General features: G+C 38.7%; 1 protein-coding gene across 21 annotated transcripts in view; it reads right to left on the bottom strand.

Annotated features, from left to right (window-relative positions):
- The window catches only part of fbrsl1 (fibrosin-like 1), a 300204-nt gene that overhangs the window by 66181 nt on the left and 212259 nt on the right, over positions 1 to 21764 (bottom strand). For 13 of the 21 annotated variants that reach the window (XM_084113455.1, XM_084113435.1, XM_084113437.1 and 10 more), the window contains one exon: positions 133 to 168. The exons of the other annotated variants lie outside the window; for them this stretch is intronic. In XM_084113455.1, the coding sequence (XP_083969581.1) occupies positions 133 to 168 (36 nt within the window). The remainder of the gene's footprint in view (positions 1 to 132; positions 169 to 21764) is intronic. 21 annotated transcript variants of the gene reach the window in all.

The raw sequence follows: 21764 nt of genomic DNA, 5'->3' as shown, positions 1-21764 counted from the left end.
TGCCCCTCTGATGATGGAACACCTTGGGCAAGTTACAGCAATTTGCATCACCAAACATGGCAGATCAGCATAAAGGGAGGAAGGTTTAAAGGGATAGTTCACTGAAGAAATTAAAATTCTGTCATTACTCACCCTCATGCCATTCCAAACCATATGACTTTCCTTCGTCTGTGGAATGCGAAAAAGGAGAAATGTCATTGCTTTTTTTTCAATATATGAATTCATAGTTTCCACATGTGTTACGCTTTAAGAACGCAACAAATAAGCACAAATATGTATTCCAAGTCTCGGAAAGACGTGCAATAGCTTTGTATGAAGAACAGACCAATTTTTAAGCCGTTATTTATTGATATTCTTGGCCTGCACGTGACTAGCACTCGAATCAGTCAGACTTGTGAAATGAATCAACTGGCTCATTAGATAGAACCAGCTCAAAAGAACAATTTGTTCATGAAATCAGACTTGTTTGGTTCACAAGTTCAAATCAAGTTGCACATTAAAAGCTCACTAGAGGGAGAGAACATCAGTGAACACACAAATAAGGCATCAGGAGACTTGGAAATACTGTAGGCATATGAACCACTTTTATGGTGTTTTGGAGCTTTACAGATGACTGTCATTGTATAGAAAAAGGAAGAGCAAGACATTTCTCCTTTTAAGTTCCACTAAAAAAAACAGCATTTGATTTTAAAATAACATTTGGTTAAGTAAATAATGATAATCACATGCATGTCTCCTTTTTTAAACCTCCTACCACTTTCCCTCATTTTAAATAATGTAAATGTTAAAAAAAATTCTACGCAGACAGATGAGGTCAACATGGTCACTTCTGTACTCTCCCAAACACCTTTGCATCTACTTTACATGTCTTCTGTTTGTGTCATTCAGAAGAGTTAAATGAGTTGTTTGGATATGTGTGTTTGGAAAGACTTAGCCCATTGAAAATGCCTTATTAAAGGACGTTCACTTTAACTTGTGTGCAAATAAATAAATATATAATACATGTGTGGGGCACCGAGCGTTATTTAAAATTGTGGCTATAAATCACTCAAATCAGCATCTGAAATTCCATGATAGAAGCCATTCCAGATCTCTGCTCTGCAAATACAGGAAGTGATTTATCAAAGCGCCTACACAAATTTTCTTTAATCATTGGTTAGTGTTTGACCACATGCCTGCAAAATTATACTTTTTGAAGTCGCTCGGCCTGTTGGCTAAAGAATGCGCGAGATTATACCACACATTCCACCAACCGTGTGTCATAATGAATGCACACTCAACAAGTACAGCGTTTGGAAATGTAAACATTTCAGAACCACAGTCTTTTAGAACTTTGCAAGAACTTTGAGACTAAGCAAGAACCACCAAGACTAGACATTTCTGTGGTGGGGACAGACTCAGAAAAGAACTCAGAAAAAACAGCCTAACATAGTTATCGTTCACATGAATATTTATAACTACTCATGAGCGATTTCTCATTTTCATCCTATTTTTCTGCACCATTACTGCAACCATTTAAAATGGATCAGAGAGAGAAACTAGGAGCGAAAGAGAGAGTCTAGGGAGAGAAAAAAAATAGTGGCATTATTTTTCCATAATAAAATTTCCCTGCCTTAACAAGATAAAAGTAAATTGCGCACTGACTCAGAAAGTGTGAAAGGCATTCTAGAATGAATTTTTCATGTGCATTGATAATTTAATATGTTGTGGCGCCAATTTATCAGATTTCCGTGTCGTTGCAGCTCTTTTTTTCTGAGGAGAATAACAAGGATATGATCTCGCTTTCTGAGAGCTTTCAGAACAATGTCACAGAAAAAAAGGTGTTCACAATGATTGGATGGAAAAGAAAAAAAAACCTCCTCAGAGAGACTTAATATAACTTGCTCTCATTTTCCTACTACTGAACGCACTAACAAGGCGACGAGGCGGACTCAATTGAACAACATGTGTTCTAAATTCTTCACATTATTCATGCAGGCTGGAATGCTATCATTCCATATGGAGAACATCCAAATTAGATGCCCAGGTAAAATGCTCATGGGACTTATAAATGTGGAACAAAACGCTATAGATCCAGCATCGTCATTCCAGGCGCGGATACATTATGACACACGTGAAGACAAAAGCATCACATTGTTCTTCACGGAACGGAAACAGTTAAAGCAGTCTGGCTGCGCCTGTGGCTGAGGATGATAAAGTATTATTTATCATGAGGAACAGCTACTGGCCCAGCGAAGGGAGAGAGGGAGGTAGAGCAAGAGGTAGAAAGATTAAATATAAGGTTACCACAGCTAGGACCTAATCTATTCAGAGACAAATGCCGGGTCTCTGAAGCACATTTGTTGTGCGCCCCCGAGGTTTAACAGCCGGCATTATGGTTCCATTTCTCATCATTAGCAAGCCTACATCAATGTCCCCACTAAGGGGTCAGCTCTGGGAATAGATCCAAGGGCTGTGTCAGGCCAGGAAGAGAGAAAAAAAGGGGAGGGGAACTGAGAAATGTCTTTTTCTTTGTGCGCGTGTGCGTGGGGTACGTGCTGTGTGCCATCTCTTATCGTACTACGAGGGATCCATATGGTTTTACATCCTTGTGTACATGAGTATTTGCATAAGCCACTTTGCATGCACGTTTGACACAAATGAGGGGAAGAGGCAGAGTGCAACAGGGACAAAACAAACAGATAGAGGGATGGAATCAGTTGAAAAGACCGAGAGGCAGAAATGGGAAAGACAAAACACAGAAAGACAGGAAAATCAAGTGTGATGTATCTGACTGCAGCACGTGTGTCCCCTCGCCTACCATATGCTGCGGCATTTCACGCTAGAAGATCTGAATACGGACACAAGCATTTCAGGTTTTTTTTTTTTTTTTCATCCAGCAACCCTGCCTTTCTCCACCGTGTTAGTAGATATGTTAATCCGCTGGCATTCATCTGAACTACAGCGACTCCGGAATAGTTCTCCAGACCCACGCGTCAGAGCTCCAACCCAGCCGCGGGCAGCAGATGCTCCTGCAGACTTACCCCAGCCGCAAACTGGGCTTTCAGGCTTCCCACTGAGAGCTTCCCTGCCTCCTCGTAGAGCTCCAGAAGTGTATAATAAGCCCCCTTGAGGAAAAGTAAGGGATGGAGAAAAAAAGAAGAAAAAAAGACGTGTGGAAGGTTTAAGAGCAGGAAAACAACGGCGTGGTTACACTGGAGGCTGCATTAGCACAGGACTGGTTTCTGATGGGCAATTGGAGTTTGTTCAGCTAAGCAGCGGTTACTATGTCAATACTGTTATTCAATTAGAACTCAAAATCTATGACTTCATCACCTCTGTTTTCTACAGCAAATTCTTTTGAAAAATAAAAATATCTACATGGATGGATGGATATGTATACACACAAACACACACACACATATATACACACACATACATACAGACAGTCCTACTAGCTAGTTTGGCGGGTTGAATTTTATATATAATACAGTATATAGATTTTTCGTCTTTTAAAAGGGGATCTGAAATAATAAACTAAGTGCAATATATTATCGATTGATTGATTTTTTGATGCATTTCGATACTGAAATATCTGAAACGCTTCCAATACTAATTTTCCGCAGAACAGATACACGATCTCTCCGACAGTGAGTTGACACACAAACCCTCCTTCCCTTATTCACTCGTTTCATTTGCTCCGGATGAATATGGTTGGTGTTACAGGGCTTGAAATTCGGCATTGGATTGTGCATAATTTTACTCATTCCCACAGATTTTGTGCTCACACCCTAAGTGTGTGCACATAAAGCAGCCTCTCAGTTTAAAGTGAGTTATTTTTTGCTATTTATTGCACTTAAACAGTCAAATACACACAAATAATGTCCAAAAAATTAAGTGAACGTAAACAGTTGAGTAAGTAGTACAATGGATCCGTGTGTCAGGTCTTAAAGTGACAGTAGCCACTTATATATGTATGCATGTATGCATGTATGCATACATACATACATGCATACATGCATACATACATACATATATATATAACTAGTAAAAACATATACATCATATATATAATTTCTTACTGAGAAGGAATATTTTAATTTACAAATAAGAATATTACACACATAATATTCCATCTATCCATCTTGTAATATATTAAAATATTTCATCATCAGAACAAAAGTCATTATAACTTCTTGTTCCAGTACCCATTCTGATGAAAAAGTTAGTGAGTCTTTTTTAGTGAGAAACGGACTACAAAAATTAATAACTATTACATAGTTGATTCTAACTGTAACCTGTAGGGATGACACCACTCAAGGGATAAATCAAGTGGACCACTCAGGTTATATTTCAAATATAAAACCTACTGAAATTAAAGACACTTTTCATTTTAACAAGTTAAAACAAGAAATCAAGCTTTACAAGGAAGATAGAAAGGAAAAGTAAAGTTGAAGAAGAAAAAAAATCCTCCAGTGAATAACAAATCAACAGCAAGAAAATTAAATGAATTGAGTTAGGAATATCACATTACGATCATTAAATTAAATTTACGACAGTAGATTTCAAATCGAATTACCGAATACAAGCCAGCTGTTTACAGGGCCCTGCTCTATGAACCGTAGTTGTAGACTCGGAACACCAGTCGACCTCGGAAACGCAACATAAACAAACCTCAGGGTCAGCTAATCAAATTCAGGTGAACTGTAAATTCTGTGTTGACTAAAAAAAAAAGAAAAATCATGATGAAAAATAAACACTTGTGTAACAAGCTTTCTGCACTTAGCATGTTGCAGTGGGCTCAACTTTGCAGGCGGGCTGCATTATCCTTCCCCAATTCAATCAGTAGCGAGCAGCAGTCATGCCAGGGATGTGAATCCCCTATTCAAGTTTCAGTTTTTTATACAAACCATGCACAGCTTGTACCTCGCATTCCCTTTGACGTTTGTCTGGAAGAATAGCCTCTTTATGCTTATTGCATTCAGAGGTGGTGGCAATAGCATGACGCTAATATCAATAAAGCAGTGGTTGACTCCAGCAGCCATGAAATTTGAGTCACTTTCTGTGCATTAACTGCAAAGTGGCAGATTAAATCACCCAGCAAATGATATACAGTCAAACGAGGCCATTACGGGAATGAAGCATGGGGCGGATGCCTCTCATCAAGATGGTGGTACACAAAGAAAAAAAAAAAATCAAAAAAGGGAGGCAGTTATAGACATGACAAATACTGATGGAGGCAGTTAAGAGGCTTGCAGTAACAATGCTTTCAAGACACTTATGTGGAGGACTTGCTGAGCCACTCCTGAGTCGAGTAAATGCCATTGGACAGATATATTTCACAGATGATGCTTGATCAGCAAAATGCTTATTGCTTACTGCAAAGATAAAGCTTGATGCATTAGTTAAGTGATAGTCAAACCCCAAAATATTGCAATACTATTTATGTTAAATCAGAGAGCCCGGTCAATATTGCACACCTACTGTAAGAAAATCCCATTAGCAGATGCTAGTCATGCAGGCTAAACGATCTTATACTCTGCTGCCAAAAAAAGCCTGCTTGCCGCTGTCAGAAGGATCCGCGTTTATATCTATTAGCACTTTACCTTGATGCTTTCAAAGACTTAGCATCTCAAAATGTATGTCTACTCTTTTCTCAAGGCCCATTAGACAAGGGAAAGAGTCTTTGACTGGGGCGCTGAAGCCTATGAACGGTTAATGTAAGCTTAACAAGAATCAAGATGTTGGCTTAACAAGAATCAAAGCTATCCTAGAAGGAATAAAAAGAGGATGTCAATTGGGCAGAGAACTGTCAATTTTCCTGCTTTCCACTCTTTCATATTATGATCACAACACTGCAGACAGGGCCAGCCCAGGAAGTTGTGTTGCAGTCCTATTTTAGTATTTTTCAGTACCTGGGTGTAGTACTTCAGTACTTTTTAACCTAGGCTCATTTTTAAAACGCCTACTATATGCCGACAATTTTGCAAAATTATATTCCATTGCTTCTTGCACGTTTTGTGACACTTTCAAAGTGAAATGTCCAGTGAGTGCTGCTGAAATTACATTGTTTTATCTGATGAACATGAATCTGACAACGTGGTGCTAAAAGTTTAATGCTCTATCGCATTTGAAAATAAAGTACTGCCTACACTAAACCTACCCTAACCAAACCAATATTAACAAAAGCAAACAATGGTGCTATTTTAGCTTGGTTCCATGAGTCTTTTAGTTAGTTTCTTGTGACTCATGCCCAAGCGTTCCACATAGCAAGTGCCGTGCTGTAGCAGAAAACCCATACATATGGAGCTGTTTATTTATGCAAAAGTCAAAATGTATTAGTTTGCAAATCATGCACTATGGTAAACTTTTTTGAGGTCATAACATCAGAATAATCATAATTTGTGTAAAAGGGAATCAAGGTTGTTGGTGTTTTACTGCCACTGATGGTCATTTCTGCAGGAAACTGCAGTAAGTTGTATTTGTATGTATTGTAGGCTATACAGTACGTTTTTGGAGTTAGTTATCACTTACTAAAAAAAAAAATTTTTGTTTAAAATGATACCCAATTTCACAAAATTGTTGACATAACATAAAAACAAAAATTCTAAAATGACTAAAAAAATATGATGTAAACATCCTCGCATTCACATTAGTTTCCATTGTCTAAACTGGTGCTGACTGAGTTTGAACTTTTATTGAACCTGGATTATTCCTTTAAAAACTGCACAACATAGATGCATCTCCTAAGAATTTAAGAGAAAATTACTAGTAATAATCTTGAAAACAGAAGATTGTACAAAAGCGTGGAATTCTCTTTTCCCCTGAACTTCTTTTTCTCTGGTTTGTTAGGTCATATCAAAAGGTTTTAATGCATTTTAATGAACACACCCATTAATCTGCTATGCTTTTGTGCAGCTAATATGGATTAGCCTCTTTTTGCATGCTAGCGTTGCCAGAAAAGACTCTATAAATCACTCCCACGGCCATGTTTTCCTTCCTCCTCCATCTGGACACAAGCCTGACATGACTTTTACCCCTCTTTTTCTTGTGGGACCAACCCTTAAAGACCCCAGACACTCATCTGAAAGGGGGGGTGCCCTTGCCAACCTCCTCCTCAAATCCATAGGGATGGGGGGATGAGCAAGGAGACGAGAATATAAAGAGGACAGAGGGCAAGAGGGCCTTTTCTCTAATTAGTGCTACAGAGCCCAAGAGACAAGGGTTGAAACAGTCTACACTGAGTTCATATTGGTCCTTTGTTTCTTTGTTCCATAATGTATTACCCAGAGCTCCGAATGCACAGACAAGCATGCCTGCCACTAGTGTTTTATTAATATGTGCAGAGACTACACACACACACACACACACACACACATACAGAATATAAAAGCAAAGAGAAAAACATACATACATACTAAAAGACCTCTGCCCACAAATACATTCATTTATAGATGCAAACACAAAACCTATAGCTAATTTCTGTATGTACTAGGGTTGCACTAGGGTTGTCCTGCATTTAAAATGAGGTAGCAAACAGGATGCAGAATTGCAATTAAAATTTGAATAAGAGGAAGCAGAATTCAAAGGAATTGCAATTCAAACAGACAGAGATAGATAGATAGATAGATAGATAGATAGATAGATAGATAGATAGATAGATAGATAGATAGATAGATAGATAGATAGATCACACTACTGTACCCCATTCCACTCATACCAACTAAAAATATCTAATTAATTTATCCATGGTATGAAATATTAAACAAAACATAATTGTTTTTCTTTCTTGCCACTCCGTATGACCCCATTCACTCACTGTCAGCAGCCTAGGGAGAGTCACATAATGCCTAGCTGTCCAGCAAATACACTTTACAGGTTATTTAAACTCTAACACACTAAAAAGTGCAGCCATGCTGGGAGGCATTAAGCCTGTCTGATACGCATGTGAAAAAAGGAAGAAAAAAAACAGCAGTCGACATCTGACTGTGCTCGAGGGGATTGAAAACGTTATCGGTCATATGTGAAACCACAGCTCTGATAAAATCAAAAAATGTGACCTTGCAAAGAGCTTTCTTCCCCTCATGTATGATGGTTTATGTGTTCGCGAACATTTGCATTAAAGGTGCTGAAGAAAACGTATATGTTTTATCGGTTTATTTCCCCAAACAAATGCCCTCTAGGAAAATATCAGACTGTTTTCACAGTTGAAAATTCCTGAGATACCTAATGTTCACCTTGAAAATGTCATGACATTCCTTGATGGTCATGGGACAACCATCTGCATGGTCAGGCTCACATGCTCCTATTTTTAAATAAGACATGATCAAAGATTCAATTAGTTCCTTATATAAATATGAGACAGGATAGTCTAGTGGTAGTTTTTATTTTGATGTTCACATAAAAGTCAATAATAAGCCAAGCCAACATGCTACTGACCTTAGAAAAAGTACTAAAATGAGAAAAAGATTTGCGCAAAAAGATTTGCAGAAGGCGCGACCAAATGTCAGTGGGTGACTACAGCCATAGTGTTTTAGACAAACACCTTATTTTAACCTTAAAATCCAGTTTTAAAGTTTAAATGGAACTAACACATCTATGCACTGTTCTTTGGGGTGTAATTCGTTTTTATATATCTATTTGCTCCGAAAAGTGTAGCTATTGTGGCCCTTGGTGTGCAGAAACACAAGGCAGCCCAGTAACCAAAGCTTTGCAACATCCGTGAAACTCCAAAGGAAACCTATCGTAGGTTTTCTCTTAGTGTTTACATAGTAATAAATCTTGATGCTTTCATAATGCACAGAAAGTGGCAAAAGCAGCAGAAAAATGTACCACTGCACACTACCACAAGCTACCATAACCTACCTAACAAGAAACAGGAAAAGAAAAATCTATTCCCTTGCAGCCTGATCATAAAGACAAACAGCTGTTTTAAAAAGCATCAGAGTTTTATTTAACATCTTAAACCTTTAATTGGAGGCCAAGTTATTTCCTCCTTGAGGAACATGGAAACCGCACACCCTCTGCTCTATAGCTTTCCATATCGAGAGAGGCTCGGAGGAGCTCCCCATCTGTGATTTTAACCAATTGAGCTCAAGAGGGTGCAGACCCCCGTCCCGGCAGCCCTTGACAATGGCCTCTTAAACTGGGCAGGGAGGCTAACAGGTCTGGAAAGGCCCTGTCAACCCTTTCCCCCCTGGGGTCACACATGGAAATGACTAAGGCTATTTTTAAGCAAGGCCACGGTAGGAATAAAGGAATAAATCTTGTGCTTTAACTAATAAGAGAGGCCCTCCTCACCTTTAGGGTATGTCTGAAAATGTTATGGTGTCCATTTCGCCCTTATTACCCCATCCGCTCCCTCTTTCTCTGTCTGGAAGTCTGTAACATCCCACAAAACAGGAAGTAGAAAGCATTCATGTAATTGCTTTTTGAAGAGCTTCAAGTCTGGGTCCCCTGGTGGTCTGATTTCTCATCTTACCTCTTGCTCTCTCAAAACAGATGTGAACACAGGCTAAAATTTAGATGATACATTACATTTATGCATTTAGCTGACACTTTTCCCCAAAGCGACTTACAAAGGAGGAACACCGGCAAAAAGCAGTTCGTCACAGCCTTAGCCTTCAAAAATGACAAATAAACATAATAAAAGTAGTCCATGTGACTACTTACGAGACACAAGAGCCAATGATGCCTGGTACACACAATGTGTCCATTAGATTTATTAGTCTACTTCTATTTCAAAAACACTATTGAAATATTGTCTCGTATTGTATAATAAATCTAATGTACACTTTGTTCTTACCAGGCATCATTGACTGTCTCGCAAGTCATATGGACTACTCTATTTTTATGATACATTGCGGTATGATAACTGTAAAGATAACCTTTTTATTCTAAGCGCACTCTGATCGTGAAATATTACTGCAATTTTAAATAACTATTTTCCATTTTAATTTATCTTTAAATGTAATTGCAAAAATTAAATATAGAAATAAAATAAAAATCATATTGATCGATAGCAGTTCCCTTAAATAACTGCTTCAAATTTCACATACAGTATCTCTAAGACCATGAAACTCCCAATAACAGAGTCACAAAACCTGTGCAAAGTGTAAGCTTGCTAAATCCGAAGGTTGCATGTGTAAATCTAATCTCATTCGTTCGGAGAGTACAGTGGCCTGGTCTTCAGTTGAGCACTTTATGGCTCTATATGCCATTTCACTTCCCATTTATTCAGTTGGAGCTGCAGTACTCTCCAGAGGAAGTCACAACCCTGCAGGCCCAGTCTCTATACCTTTCATCTGATTTATACCATAACTCTGCCCAAACACACACACAACTTCCAAGGACGAGAAGTGCATCATAGTGAGAGAAAGGCCAAGGAAGAGAGAGAGAGATTGTACATGTTTACAGAGCTAAATCAATAGAGGAGAGGACAGGAGAAGGTTGAGTCTAAACGAAACATCAGTTTTGGAGGACTGACTGTGTTGTCTCCTAAAGCTGCAGTGTGTCATTTTTAGATGTTAAAAATATTTTCTTCCATCCCAGTTTAACGTGGAGGGACAACTAAATGTCAGTCAGTTGTAAGCTGATTTCCCCTAAACACGGTCCTTTCAACATTGCTCCATTTGTTTGAGCAGTAGCATGAGTTTTAGGATCTGTTTGGAAACAACAAATGTTTTTACAATTCAGTTTGGTGCCATTAATAGCACAGAAATTACACACTGCAACTTTTAGGTGGGAACAGGTGGAAATCTTCTTTGCGTACTCCTAACAATACAGTTGATGAAACACAGAACAATGCAGTTAGTCCTGAAGGAGGTGGTACAACCCTCCTGAGCTCAACCACACAGTTTTGTTCAATACTTTTCAGGAAACAGCCTGGATGGATGGATGGAACGTTGGATGGATGGATGGAACGTTGGATGGATGGATGGAATGTTGGATGGATGATAGACAAAACAACAGATAGATAGATAGATAGATAGATAGACAGACAGACAGACAGCTATGAGGAAACACTCCATTTCCCAAAATGATCTTAAACTCTGAAAGCTCTCTTTCTCTCAACACAGGAACATAGAAATTAAAACACTCAAGTATCTCCACATGCCCTATCCTGACACACTGATGGATGGCCAGGATGCAGAACCTCTCCCAGTAAGACCATTAGTGGAGTGAAGTGATGTCCAAAGCACCAGTGCATGACTGGGCCAGCGGAGTGCCTTTATAAATGAGTCTCTGCTGAGAGCGCTGGCTGGACAGCTCAGAGGAAGAGGAGAGGAATACTCGCTTTGGCTCTACACAGCTACTAGGAATTGCCAAACACACAGTGAGGAGTGTGATGCATCAAATTAGTTCCTGTTTTAAAAATGAATCATTACCCTACAAGTGTTTGGTATCTGTACCTACTTTTAACAGAAAATCAAAGGTCAAGGATCTTTTTAAAGGTCAAAAATTACAATTCAAATCTTTGACAGTACCACTTGATATGCAATGACGATGCAGAAACCTATGAAACAACACAAATAGCAAGAACCATTTTAGGCCTTAAAAACTAAACAAATGACAGTTTTACAGATGCAGCAATAAACTTGATCTAGTTTTTGCTATAAACTAAAACTATTTTACATCATGCCAGCAACTGCAAACCAACACTGAGCATGATTCTATCCTCCATGAGGTCCATATTATTCTTTATGCTTCTTAAACTAAAACTATTTTATATCATGCCAGCAACTGCAAACCGACACTGAGCATGATTCAATCCTCCATGAGGTCCATATTATTCTTTATGCTTCTTAGAATCCAGATACTATGATTCCACCCTGGATGTAGACGTGGGGTTTCCCGGCAGGGGTTGGAAGTGACACGGCCTTTTGGAAAGCTCCGCGGGGGCGCTTTGACAAATGGACTGTCTGACGAGCACTGCGTTCAGGGAGCAGGACCCTGTGCTCACGCCTCGTTTACCTGCCGCTACGCTCACTCGCTCATCCTGGTTCTTAGACACACACGCACACACACACGCTTTCTCTAGCAGCGACCCAGTTGTTGAAGATGTGAAAGTCAGGGAAGTCAGTGTGTACTGCAATAGATCAAAATGTGGCAACAGTGACTTTGTCGCCCTGCAATATAGTTTGTTTTGGTACAGTGTCACGATGAGTGGAACACTCTATCCGGTACATAGCCCGAATTCCCTGATTGGCTATAATTCCTGGCTATAATTCTATAATTCTAATTCTTCATGTTTATCCACCGACCATGAGGCACATTTGACACATTCAAATTACAACTGTTCTTTTAATTTCTCCACTTGACCTGTAGATGTTTATCTTTGGTTTATCTTCTTAAGTTTATCTTCGTTTGCTGTTGTTTTTATGTATTTCATGTACCCAGAAGTTAGTATTCCCTCAAAATCTAGAAGTAAAAATCAGAAGAGGTTGGATCATTGGGCCTACTCAACGAAAGCTGATTTGATTTTAAGTACCTAAAAAAAAAAATCACCTGAATAAATGCAAAAGGTGGCCTACATTTGCACCTCCCACCCACCCGCTCGCTCCTCGTTATTTCACTGTTGAGATTTATACCTTTACATCTCTTCAATCCAATCACGGTCTCGTTTCGACGGGACTCCTCAACCGCACTGCCACAAACATTGACAACTGCAACAGTCGTCTCGACAGATCCGTAGGTGTGTAAACAACCTCGCTGCGCATGTGTGTTTGGGATTGTGACAAATTCCCAAACATGTCTCTGGCGACTTCCCGCTGCTTTGGTGTCAGCCAGACACGTCAGACACAGACGCAGGGCCCCGTGGGACGGGCGCGGAACAAGATGTCGCCTGTCAAGCGGGGAACATTTGAAAATAAATAACATCAGTGATGATTTGGGTTTACTTGTCACCGACGAGCTGGTGTTTTTGAGAAGTGATGCCGCCGCTGATCCTCTGGGAGAAGCAATCGCTCTTTTCCAGACCGGCATCTCCAAACAGATGTGCCTGATTTCCATTGCAGATCTCACTGCATAAATCCACATGAGGATTTCAATATTGGTCTTAACAAGCAGATGACAGCAAGCAAGGGGGTGATCATTCATAATTGGAGATTGGAGACGGGAAAAAAACAACGAGAGAAACCCCCCCCCCCAAAAAAACCTATGCTACCGGATTAAGTAGCTCTGAATATAACAGTAATACCAAATCTAGTTAAGAGCTTAGTTGATGCACAATGGCATGTTTTTCACCAGGTCTGTTGATGGACCTCATGAATATTAATAAGCAATTCCCCAGGAAACAAAAGGTTTGTGATTTTGTATGCAAGCTTATTGAGAGCTAATTGTTCTTGGTTTACCAACAGTTAGAGCTTAAATTGTGGCACAGCAAAGAGGTTTTAGATAATGACTACTACAGTGGATTACCAATTAGAAAGCAGCTGGGGCTTACAAAAATTGAACTAATTAATCAAGTTCCTAGCCTGCCGGGCAATATTTTTGTACACAACCATTGCTAGGATGTTATCATGTTTGTGCAATTCTTATACCATTTCCAGGTTTACAAGCCAGAGCTTGGAAACAACATCATATTCTGGAAAAACACAAAAAGGTTCACAACCAAGGATGTAATATGTATAAGCGTGTTCAGTATTGCTCATATTTCATGTTGCAGATCCCATACATATACAATTAAAGATGATATGAAATCAAAATTGACCTTTAAAAAACAAAAAACACCACACTATTTATATTTTTGCATTTCACGGATAATTTTATATTAAAAAATTATAAATATATACATATGAAGATTAACTATTAATATCAAAGCCTATCAAGATTTATTATCTGGTATAGAAATGCTAATCCTCGGGGAACACACAGACTGATAAAAGGCATAATCCAAATGCACCGCAAGTTGCTTTGGATAAAAGTGTCCAACAAATGTAGAAATGTAAATGTGAATTCTGTTTTATCTTCCACATCAGACTGCATTCTCTTAGACTAATTCATGAACGTTATATAACTGTATACCTGCATGTCTGACTACGACTGCAGTATTTCAGAGTGCAGAGGTGAAACACAAGGTCTGCTTGTAACAATAGCAATCATCTCCAGGACCTTAAGGAGAACCAGCTGCTGAAAGCAGTCGATTAGAGGTTAGGAGCTGGATGAAATGCACTTGAGTCATACACATGAATCTCCCTGCCTCGGCTCTATCCAGAGATTACATATCATAAAGCAAGGCAAAGTCAACCAGCTCCAAGCATGCAGCAGAGATTTGACTTCCTCTGGGAGACTCCATTAGTCATCAACACAATGACTGCTTCTTGGGAGTGGAAACACCTTCTAGAAGGAATAATGGAGAACATGGGGGTGGGGTTTCTGAAAGAGTGCTGGAGTGTTTTAGTTCTGTGGTCAATGCGGAGGTGTGGCAAAAATTATTATTTGCCTGAGCTTCCTGTCTCTGCAGAGGATACAGTATTATTAATGGTCACATGAAGGAACTGAAGAAGAAGAAAAGGTTGAAGATAAAGGATACCCTCTTTTTTATTAAATGTTAATCTCTTTAAACCATCAACAACAGAGCTCTACCAATATTTGTTTAACTTCCACTATCAACACATGAACTTGGACACTAGGGTACAACGTTTGTACACTCAACAAGACAGCTTTTACAGCTTCTGTTCTAAACTGTGATGAACCTGTTTTTTTAATGACCAATCAACACAGTTTGAAGACTTCTAACCTCAAACAGATTCTTGCAAAAAACTGTAACTGTAGTGGTTGTTAATATCAAGTTACTTTAACATTACTCTCAGAATTATTATTATTATTATTATTTTTTTAATGGTACCTTTAGAGGTACAACAGCTTGTCACTGGGGCAGTACCCTTAAAAGGACATCTTTGTACTGTCACTTTTGATCAATTGAATGCATCCCTGCTGAAATCTTACGAACCCTAAACATTTGAATAGCAGTGTGTTATATTTATACACATATAACAGACAGATAGACAGTGTGTTATACTGTGAAACACAAAGATGAATAAAAAAAAGTCTGAACAAAGATTTTGGATCGTGAACTGTCTGTACCTTCAGGGTTTAAGCAAAAGCGAAGGCTGTTGAGATCAAAGTGAAACATAGTTAAATGGGCCCTTTAAAGAAGGGCCCGGACAAAAAGAGATCAGATCATTTTTGATTAGTCTCTCAGGTCTTGGGGTTTGAGCCTGGTTCAGAATAATGATTTTTAGCTTTGGGTTAATGAAGCTCATTCGCTGCTGCTGTTGTGACAGCTTAGCACAGCCTTAATAAAATAATCATCCCCTTCACCTAATTAAACCAAAATAATCTCACCCACCCGCTGACCCTGACAAGCCCCTAACCTCTTGTTCGGGGACTTTGGGAAATGGCAAGATCGTTCAAACCATCTCCTTTTCCTTCACTCTTAGAGGAATGCAATAATAATAAGACAGTGAAATCCTGATTATCTGTAACAGTACTGCCGGCTATAAAACGCAGGATTTTAAAATGGCTCGTTTCATTGAGCATCCCCTGCCACCTTCCCAAGCTTGTGTGAGACGCACTCTCCGCTCGGCTCAGGGAGTAATTGACTCTGGTTTGGTATCACACGCTCATTGCTAATTTGGCGGCCTGTCTTATCATATTACTAGTGAGAATAAGGGGCCTCCCAGCGTCCACCCCCTCTTTTTCCTTTAAGGTTACACTGCAACAAAATAGCTACAGCAGTCATTATTAATGAAGGTGCGGAAGAATTCATTTCTTATTTATGAGAAGCTAACCAACTGGCAAGGCTTCTGACGGCCCTATTAATGATCTTTAGTGGGCCTCGGGCGGATTCTGCTCACCCAAATCCACTGTTTTCTTCCTCTCAGTCCATCTCTGATCAACTCCCTCACCAGCACACAGAGGGAGGTGCTAATTCGTATGGAGGATTTAGACATAACGGGGGGGGGGGGGGGGGGGGGGTGGACTGTTGATCAGGCTCAGCTCTGGTGGAGAGAGGCAGACAAATAACAAATGACAGGTCTGTGATTAAATCAAAGCTGCAGCCGTAAGTGTTGAAGTATCAGCCTGTCACTAGCAATCTAGAGCTGGTTACGCCACTTTCCACCTCTCTACAGCCTTGTATACTCTATCTTTACCCATAATGCACCACCATTGTGCGTATCTCTTTTTCTCTCTCTCGCACACACAGCAATTTATTTGTGATCAGTCTTTTACATTACTTCTAAAATTCAAAGGTTACTATAGAACCCAAGGTCAAACATCAAATCCTAACCCTTACATACCCCAATGAATGTGGTCTATTCCTCTGAGATGACGCATTGTAGACCACCTTATAAATGGCATAGCAACACCCTGGCAACTACCAACATGATGGTGATGAGTTATGTCCATTATGTGATGTTTTACAATAATTACATACATACAAATAAAATGCCAATTTTGCATATAATTCATAAAGTGCACATGAAAGCAAAAAGGTTTTGGTGCTACGTTTTCAGATAACAGTACAGGGGAACAGTAGCGGACGTAATCATATTGATGGGAAGAAGATGCATGTTCACAGGAATTTATAAATAAAATGGAATGAAATCATGTGCTTTCTGGCAGAAAATAGTAGCATCAGCCAGATATCTCAATATCCAACTTCTCATTTCATAAAAGACCACCGAGTGAATTCAGAATAAGACATTTACTTTATGCACATAGTCCAGGGCTTCTCATGCGACCATAATACCCGAGGGCCCAGAGGCTTATATGTCCTCTTCGCTGACCCACTGAAAGCTGGGACTGCCGCACAACAGGGAGATTGTCTGTAGCTCCAGATATGCATCAATACCAGTGGCCCACAGCCAGACTGAACATATCTCAAAGAATCTGAGATGGCGCCCTGGGTAAACGGCAGTGCATTTGGTATGGCAGACAATAAAGGGCATTATGTTAGCACTTGCTGTCCCATTATGGCGCATTCATTATAAAGTCTGTTTCCCTCAAATACCTGAACATCTAATACCAAAGTACTGTTAAGACAATACTGTAAGCCCTGCTTTATACTGAACAACAGCATCCAGATTCACATTGTTTTCAGAAATCCTATAAAATATAGCCACATTTTTTATAATTGTAGCAAGAACCTAGAAAATCTGGCCAATTACCCCAACTGACCAATGTTGTAGCACTGCTAAACACTTGTAAGGGATCGTAATTCTAGCCTACTTTATTTCAAAGTTAGAACGCTCTTGCGACAGAACATTATGCCACAGATAAAAGGCTAGAAGACTTTTACACCCTCTATAGAGAGCATTCAATTTATAAATTCAAAACGAATGATTACCAAGGTCTTTTCAGTTCTTCTAAAAAGTCTGAGAATTCGAAGGTTTAACATTCTTCAGTTTATGGATTGATGCACCTGGGTATTTTTATAACACTGAAAAAAGGTTTTGTTAGTGAATCTTCATATAGTAGTACTGACATAAACTGGTTTCATTATTTTTTCCCCATTATTTAAAAAAAAACATTGTACAACCTCTCTTCATTTACAAATGTACAATCATAATATAAAAACCATTAAGTAACTTCAGCAAGATTTACTGGCTTTACTGGCAAAAACAGTAAGCATCTCAATTAGCGTGAACGCATTGGATGCTTTTTTTGGATACATAGCCATGCGATAGATATCTAGATGTAATATTTTTACATTTTTGCAAAAAATATAATATATTAACATTATTGTTGCAATTACATTTGGTGCCACTAGTAACACAAATGAAACATTCAACATTAGGAGAGATGCGGGGTTTACACATGCATGCACCTCAAACCCACAAGCCAGTCCTTCGGAAAATATGACATGTACGTGACAGACCGTTGGTTTGAGCGACTCTACCAAGAGGCACAACCTTTATATACACCAGCCATTACAGATTTCACAAGGGTCACCATCACAGGGTCTTCCTGTCTGCCCCGAAAGCGCTCTATGTTCTTACTATTAACCCTGAGGCATGATGGGGGGGGGGGGGTCATGCTTAACAAGGAGAGACACTGTTCCAGGAACATCTAATATTTACAGCCGAGGTAATAACCAGCACAGTGGAGAAAAATAAAGACGAGAGTATCTCTCTCACTCTCATACACGACTGCACAATCAGACAATGGAGGCTTACTCTGGATGTGTGCAGTGGAGAGGAAGTGACCTTATGAAACAATCTGTCTGAATTGCAGTTGCTCATCGTAATGTTATGGGTCCCTGAACTGGAAAAAGATTTAAAAGACATTTAAACCTGATGGACCAGTGAGAACATACTGAACAGTGATTTTAAATGCAATAACATGGACTGTGCAGCGGTTATGTCTATGTGCCCTTTTCTACCCTTAACGTTACATCATAAAAAATTGCTTCAATAATATCATATCACCGTAACACAAAACAAATTCTAAGCTTTACTACAACAAAGCAGCAGTCATATTCCATTCTATTCTAGTAACAAAGTAAGTATTCATGTAAATAGCTATTGTAAGCATATAGACATAGAAATATGACATGCTGATTTGATGAGTTTTAGGCAATATGGGTTTAAGGCTAGGCAATAAAGCCCGGGTCAACTTACATTGTATTATGTCATAATATGAATACAAAAGTCAGATGTCACGAAAAAGACAATACAGTGTGTACAGAGTTTTGTCAAGACATGTGAAAACTAATGGCAACACTTTATTTTAAGGTGACCTAGTTACAAGTTACTACATGTACTTACTGGAGTAATAACAGTAAATTATGCATAATTACAAGTAACTAAGCCTAAACCAAACTCTACCCTAACTGTAACTCTATAGTAAGTACAAGTAGTTAATTAATATTGGTCAGCACTTATTTGAGTAAGTACAATGTAACTACAGTATGTTACTTTAATTTAAAGAGTAACTAAACTAATAATTTCACCCAAATAATAAAGGAAATATTATATATCGCCGATGTAGAGCGGAAATCTCGTATCTCCAAAAACGCTACTTTTCAGGAAATGGAAAAAACACTGTAAATGTGTTTTATAAATAATTAAACTGCATTTTCAAAGCTGAAATTGTAGCTTTATATATGGTCAGACACTTGCATGTGTCATTATATTAACATTTTACCAAAATCGAGCTCAAATGGAGTTACCAGCAAATTGTGGGAATTTCGGACATACATGTTTTGTCTGTCATTAGAACGGCCGCATCTGAGGCAGTAACTGCGTCACATTACGTTTTCATCAAGTTACAGGTTTAAGTTTAACACGTTTATTGTAACTATAAGGGCGCTCATTTTTTCCTGTCATTTGGCCAAAATCTCATGTTATTGAAGATGAAGTGCTACGCTCAGGCTATTTAAGATAGTGTTGGCTATGACTTGAAGACAAATTCTAGACTATAACTTCTTCGTTCCTCAAAAGCATGATATATAGGCCTACAGTATAATATACATTAGGGCTGGGTAAAAAATATTGATTTCTCGATTTTAATCGATTCTCATTTTTACGAAACGATATCGATTCTTAAATCCCAAGAATCGATTAGTCATCCTGTTTTCGGTTGATGAATTAATGGAACATTGATGCGCGCATCCCATCCAATAAATCGCAATAATCTTTGTGTTTTGTTATTATTGATATGAAACAAAGTCTCAGATTTCAAATTACGTCCATTTTCTTACGAAATTCAAAAACATATTACCGTTTTGGCGCTGTGGCGTGAGATCGCTCTGGCGCAGCTCAGCTCAAGAGCAGCAGCAATGCGGAGCGCACATGATCTTCTCTTCCGCATTAATAACACCAGTTACAGCGCAAAATAAACACGAATGAGCATCTGAAAGTGTGTTAAAAGATAGAGTACAACTTATCGAAGTCCGTATCACGTCACATCGCTCAATCAGTGTTTCAGCCGTGGAAAGACGTTAGTAAACAATGTCATGTAACGTCACATACCTCAGAAAAACCATATCCAGTGACCATAAACTCGTTAGTCAGCTGGAAAAATTAACTCTAGAGAGGAGCATTTTGCTAAATATATGCACCATATTACATAATCATCATAATTTTTATTGTTCTTCAATATTTAATGCATGTTTGAATAAATCTGGAAAGTTTTTATGACAGCCACCATTTAAATTTTTATATTTTCATATAACTTTATTATTATAAAAATAAATAAAAGTGTATTTTAAGTGTTTGTATACAAATCAGTTAATTTTTACCTTCAATATTATAGTAGGCTAATGAAGCCTATAGGCTACAACTGACTCCCATAGTTTACAATAATTTTTTTCCCTTTTATTTTCCAGTTTTCCTTGAGAAAATTTACAATGTATTGTACCTGATATCCAAAATAATCGATATTGAATCGAATCGTAATCGAAATCGAATCGAAAGCTTGTGAATCGAAATCGAATCGAATTGTGAAATCTGTGTCAATACCCAGCCCTAATATACATACAGTGCGAGTCAAGAGAATGCTGTACTATATATATATATATATATATATATATATATATATATATATATATATATATATATATATATATATATATATATATATATATATATATATATAAACAAACTGTTTTTTATCTACCCTTGCATTGCAAACAAGCAGAGATGGTCCAAACTGACAAGAAGCGAAGTGGGAGAGAAAGAGAAGGACAAGAAAGGTACCCGAAGTGCAACCCAGCTACATGTCGGAGTGCTGCTCATAAGGCTATCGGCTCCGGCACATATTTTATTCTAAGCTTGCACAAATGGTCACATGAATGTATTAATTTTCCCTCATTATGTACAATTGTGTTATGTACATTATGTACACAGGAGTCCCTTTTTGTGGCACATTTCACTGTAACCCATGGTAGAAAATTACAGTGCATTCATCTTTCCTGTTGGTTTGTATTAATGCTCTTCCTGCTCTTTGCCTACACTTCCTAAAAGTGCATGGATCCAACGAGTCATCAAGTACTGCATTAGTTCTGAGTGCACTCCGAGTTTCATTCACTCATTTTCTTTCCTCACTCACTCGCTAACACACAAACCTGATAAATAACTCATGTTATAGCCCTCAAAGCTCTCTTCTATATCCCGTTCTCCATTCATTTCACAGTCCCAGAAGCCTCCATGTGTCCTGTGCTTCAGACACTCTGCTCTGGAAACGAAAAGTCCCCTTTGGGCTTAGCATGAAGGTAATATGGATGGGGAAAATGGAGGGAGGAATTGATTGGGGAACATCAACAATCTTTCAAAACTCATCCACCATTCCCTCTTCTCTATCCTCAGCAGGAAGGAAAAAACAAAAGGATAGGCACAAAAGGAGAAGTGCAAAAGGAAAAGGAGGCATCTGTGATAAAGGCATCAGGGCCTGTCTCTGTCAAATTATAACACATCCAATAACTCGATCCTTTCTCACACTTACAAATTAGTCCATTAAGCTGTCGGCAGCAAACAGAAGAGGGGACAGATTTTGAGGAATACAAAGACAAATTGTCGGCTGTTATTCGATGTCCTGTCAGCCGTAACAGCACTTATTGATGATGATCTGGTGTAGCTAGCTAAAGGGATATGACAGAATACATATCAATGTTCAGCAGTGGTCAGGGTCGACAGTACCTCTGGATAAAGTAGATTTCCAATGAGATTTATAAACACACTACATTGCCCTTAAAGGTGCACTGAGTAATTTTTACTCATGTTTTGCTTAAGGAGGTCTACAATACCTGGAGAAAGCTATTCAGCACTGGTAAAAACTCA

Source organism: Abramis brama, assembly GCF_963993115.1.
Source record: "Abramis brama genome assembly, chromosome: 5".
NCBI classification, from domain to species: Eukaryota; Metazoa; Chordata; class Actinopteri; order Cypriniformes; family Leuciscidae; genus Abramis; species Abramis brama.
Note: the sequence above shows the minus strand (reverse complement) of the source record. Positions and strands in the feature narration are given on the sequence as shown.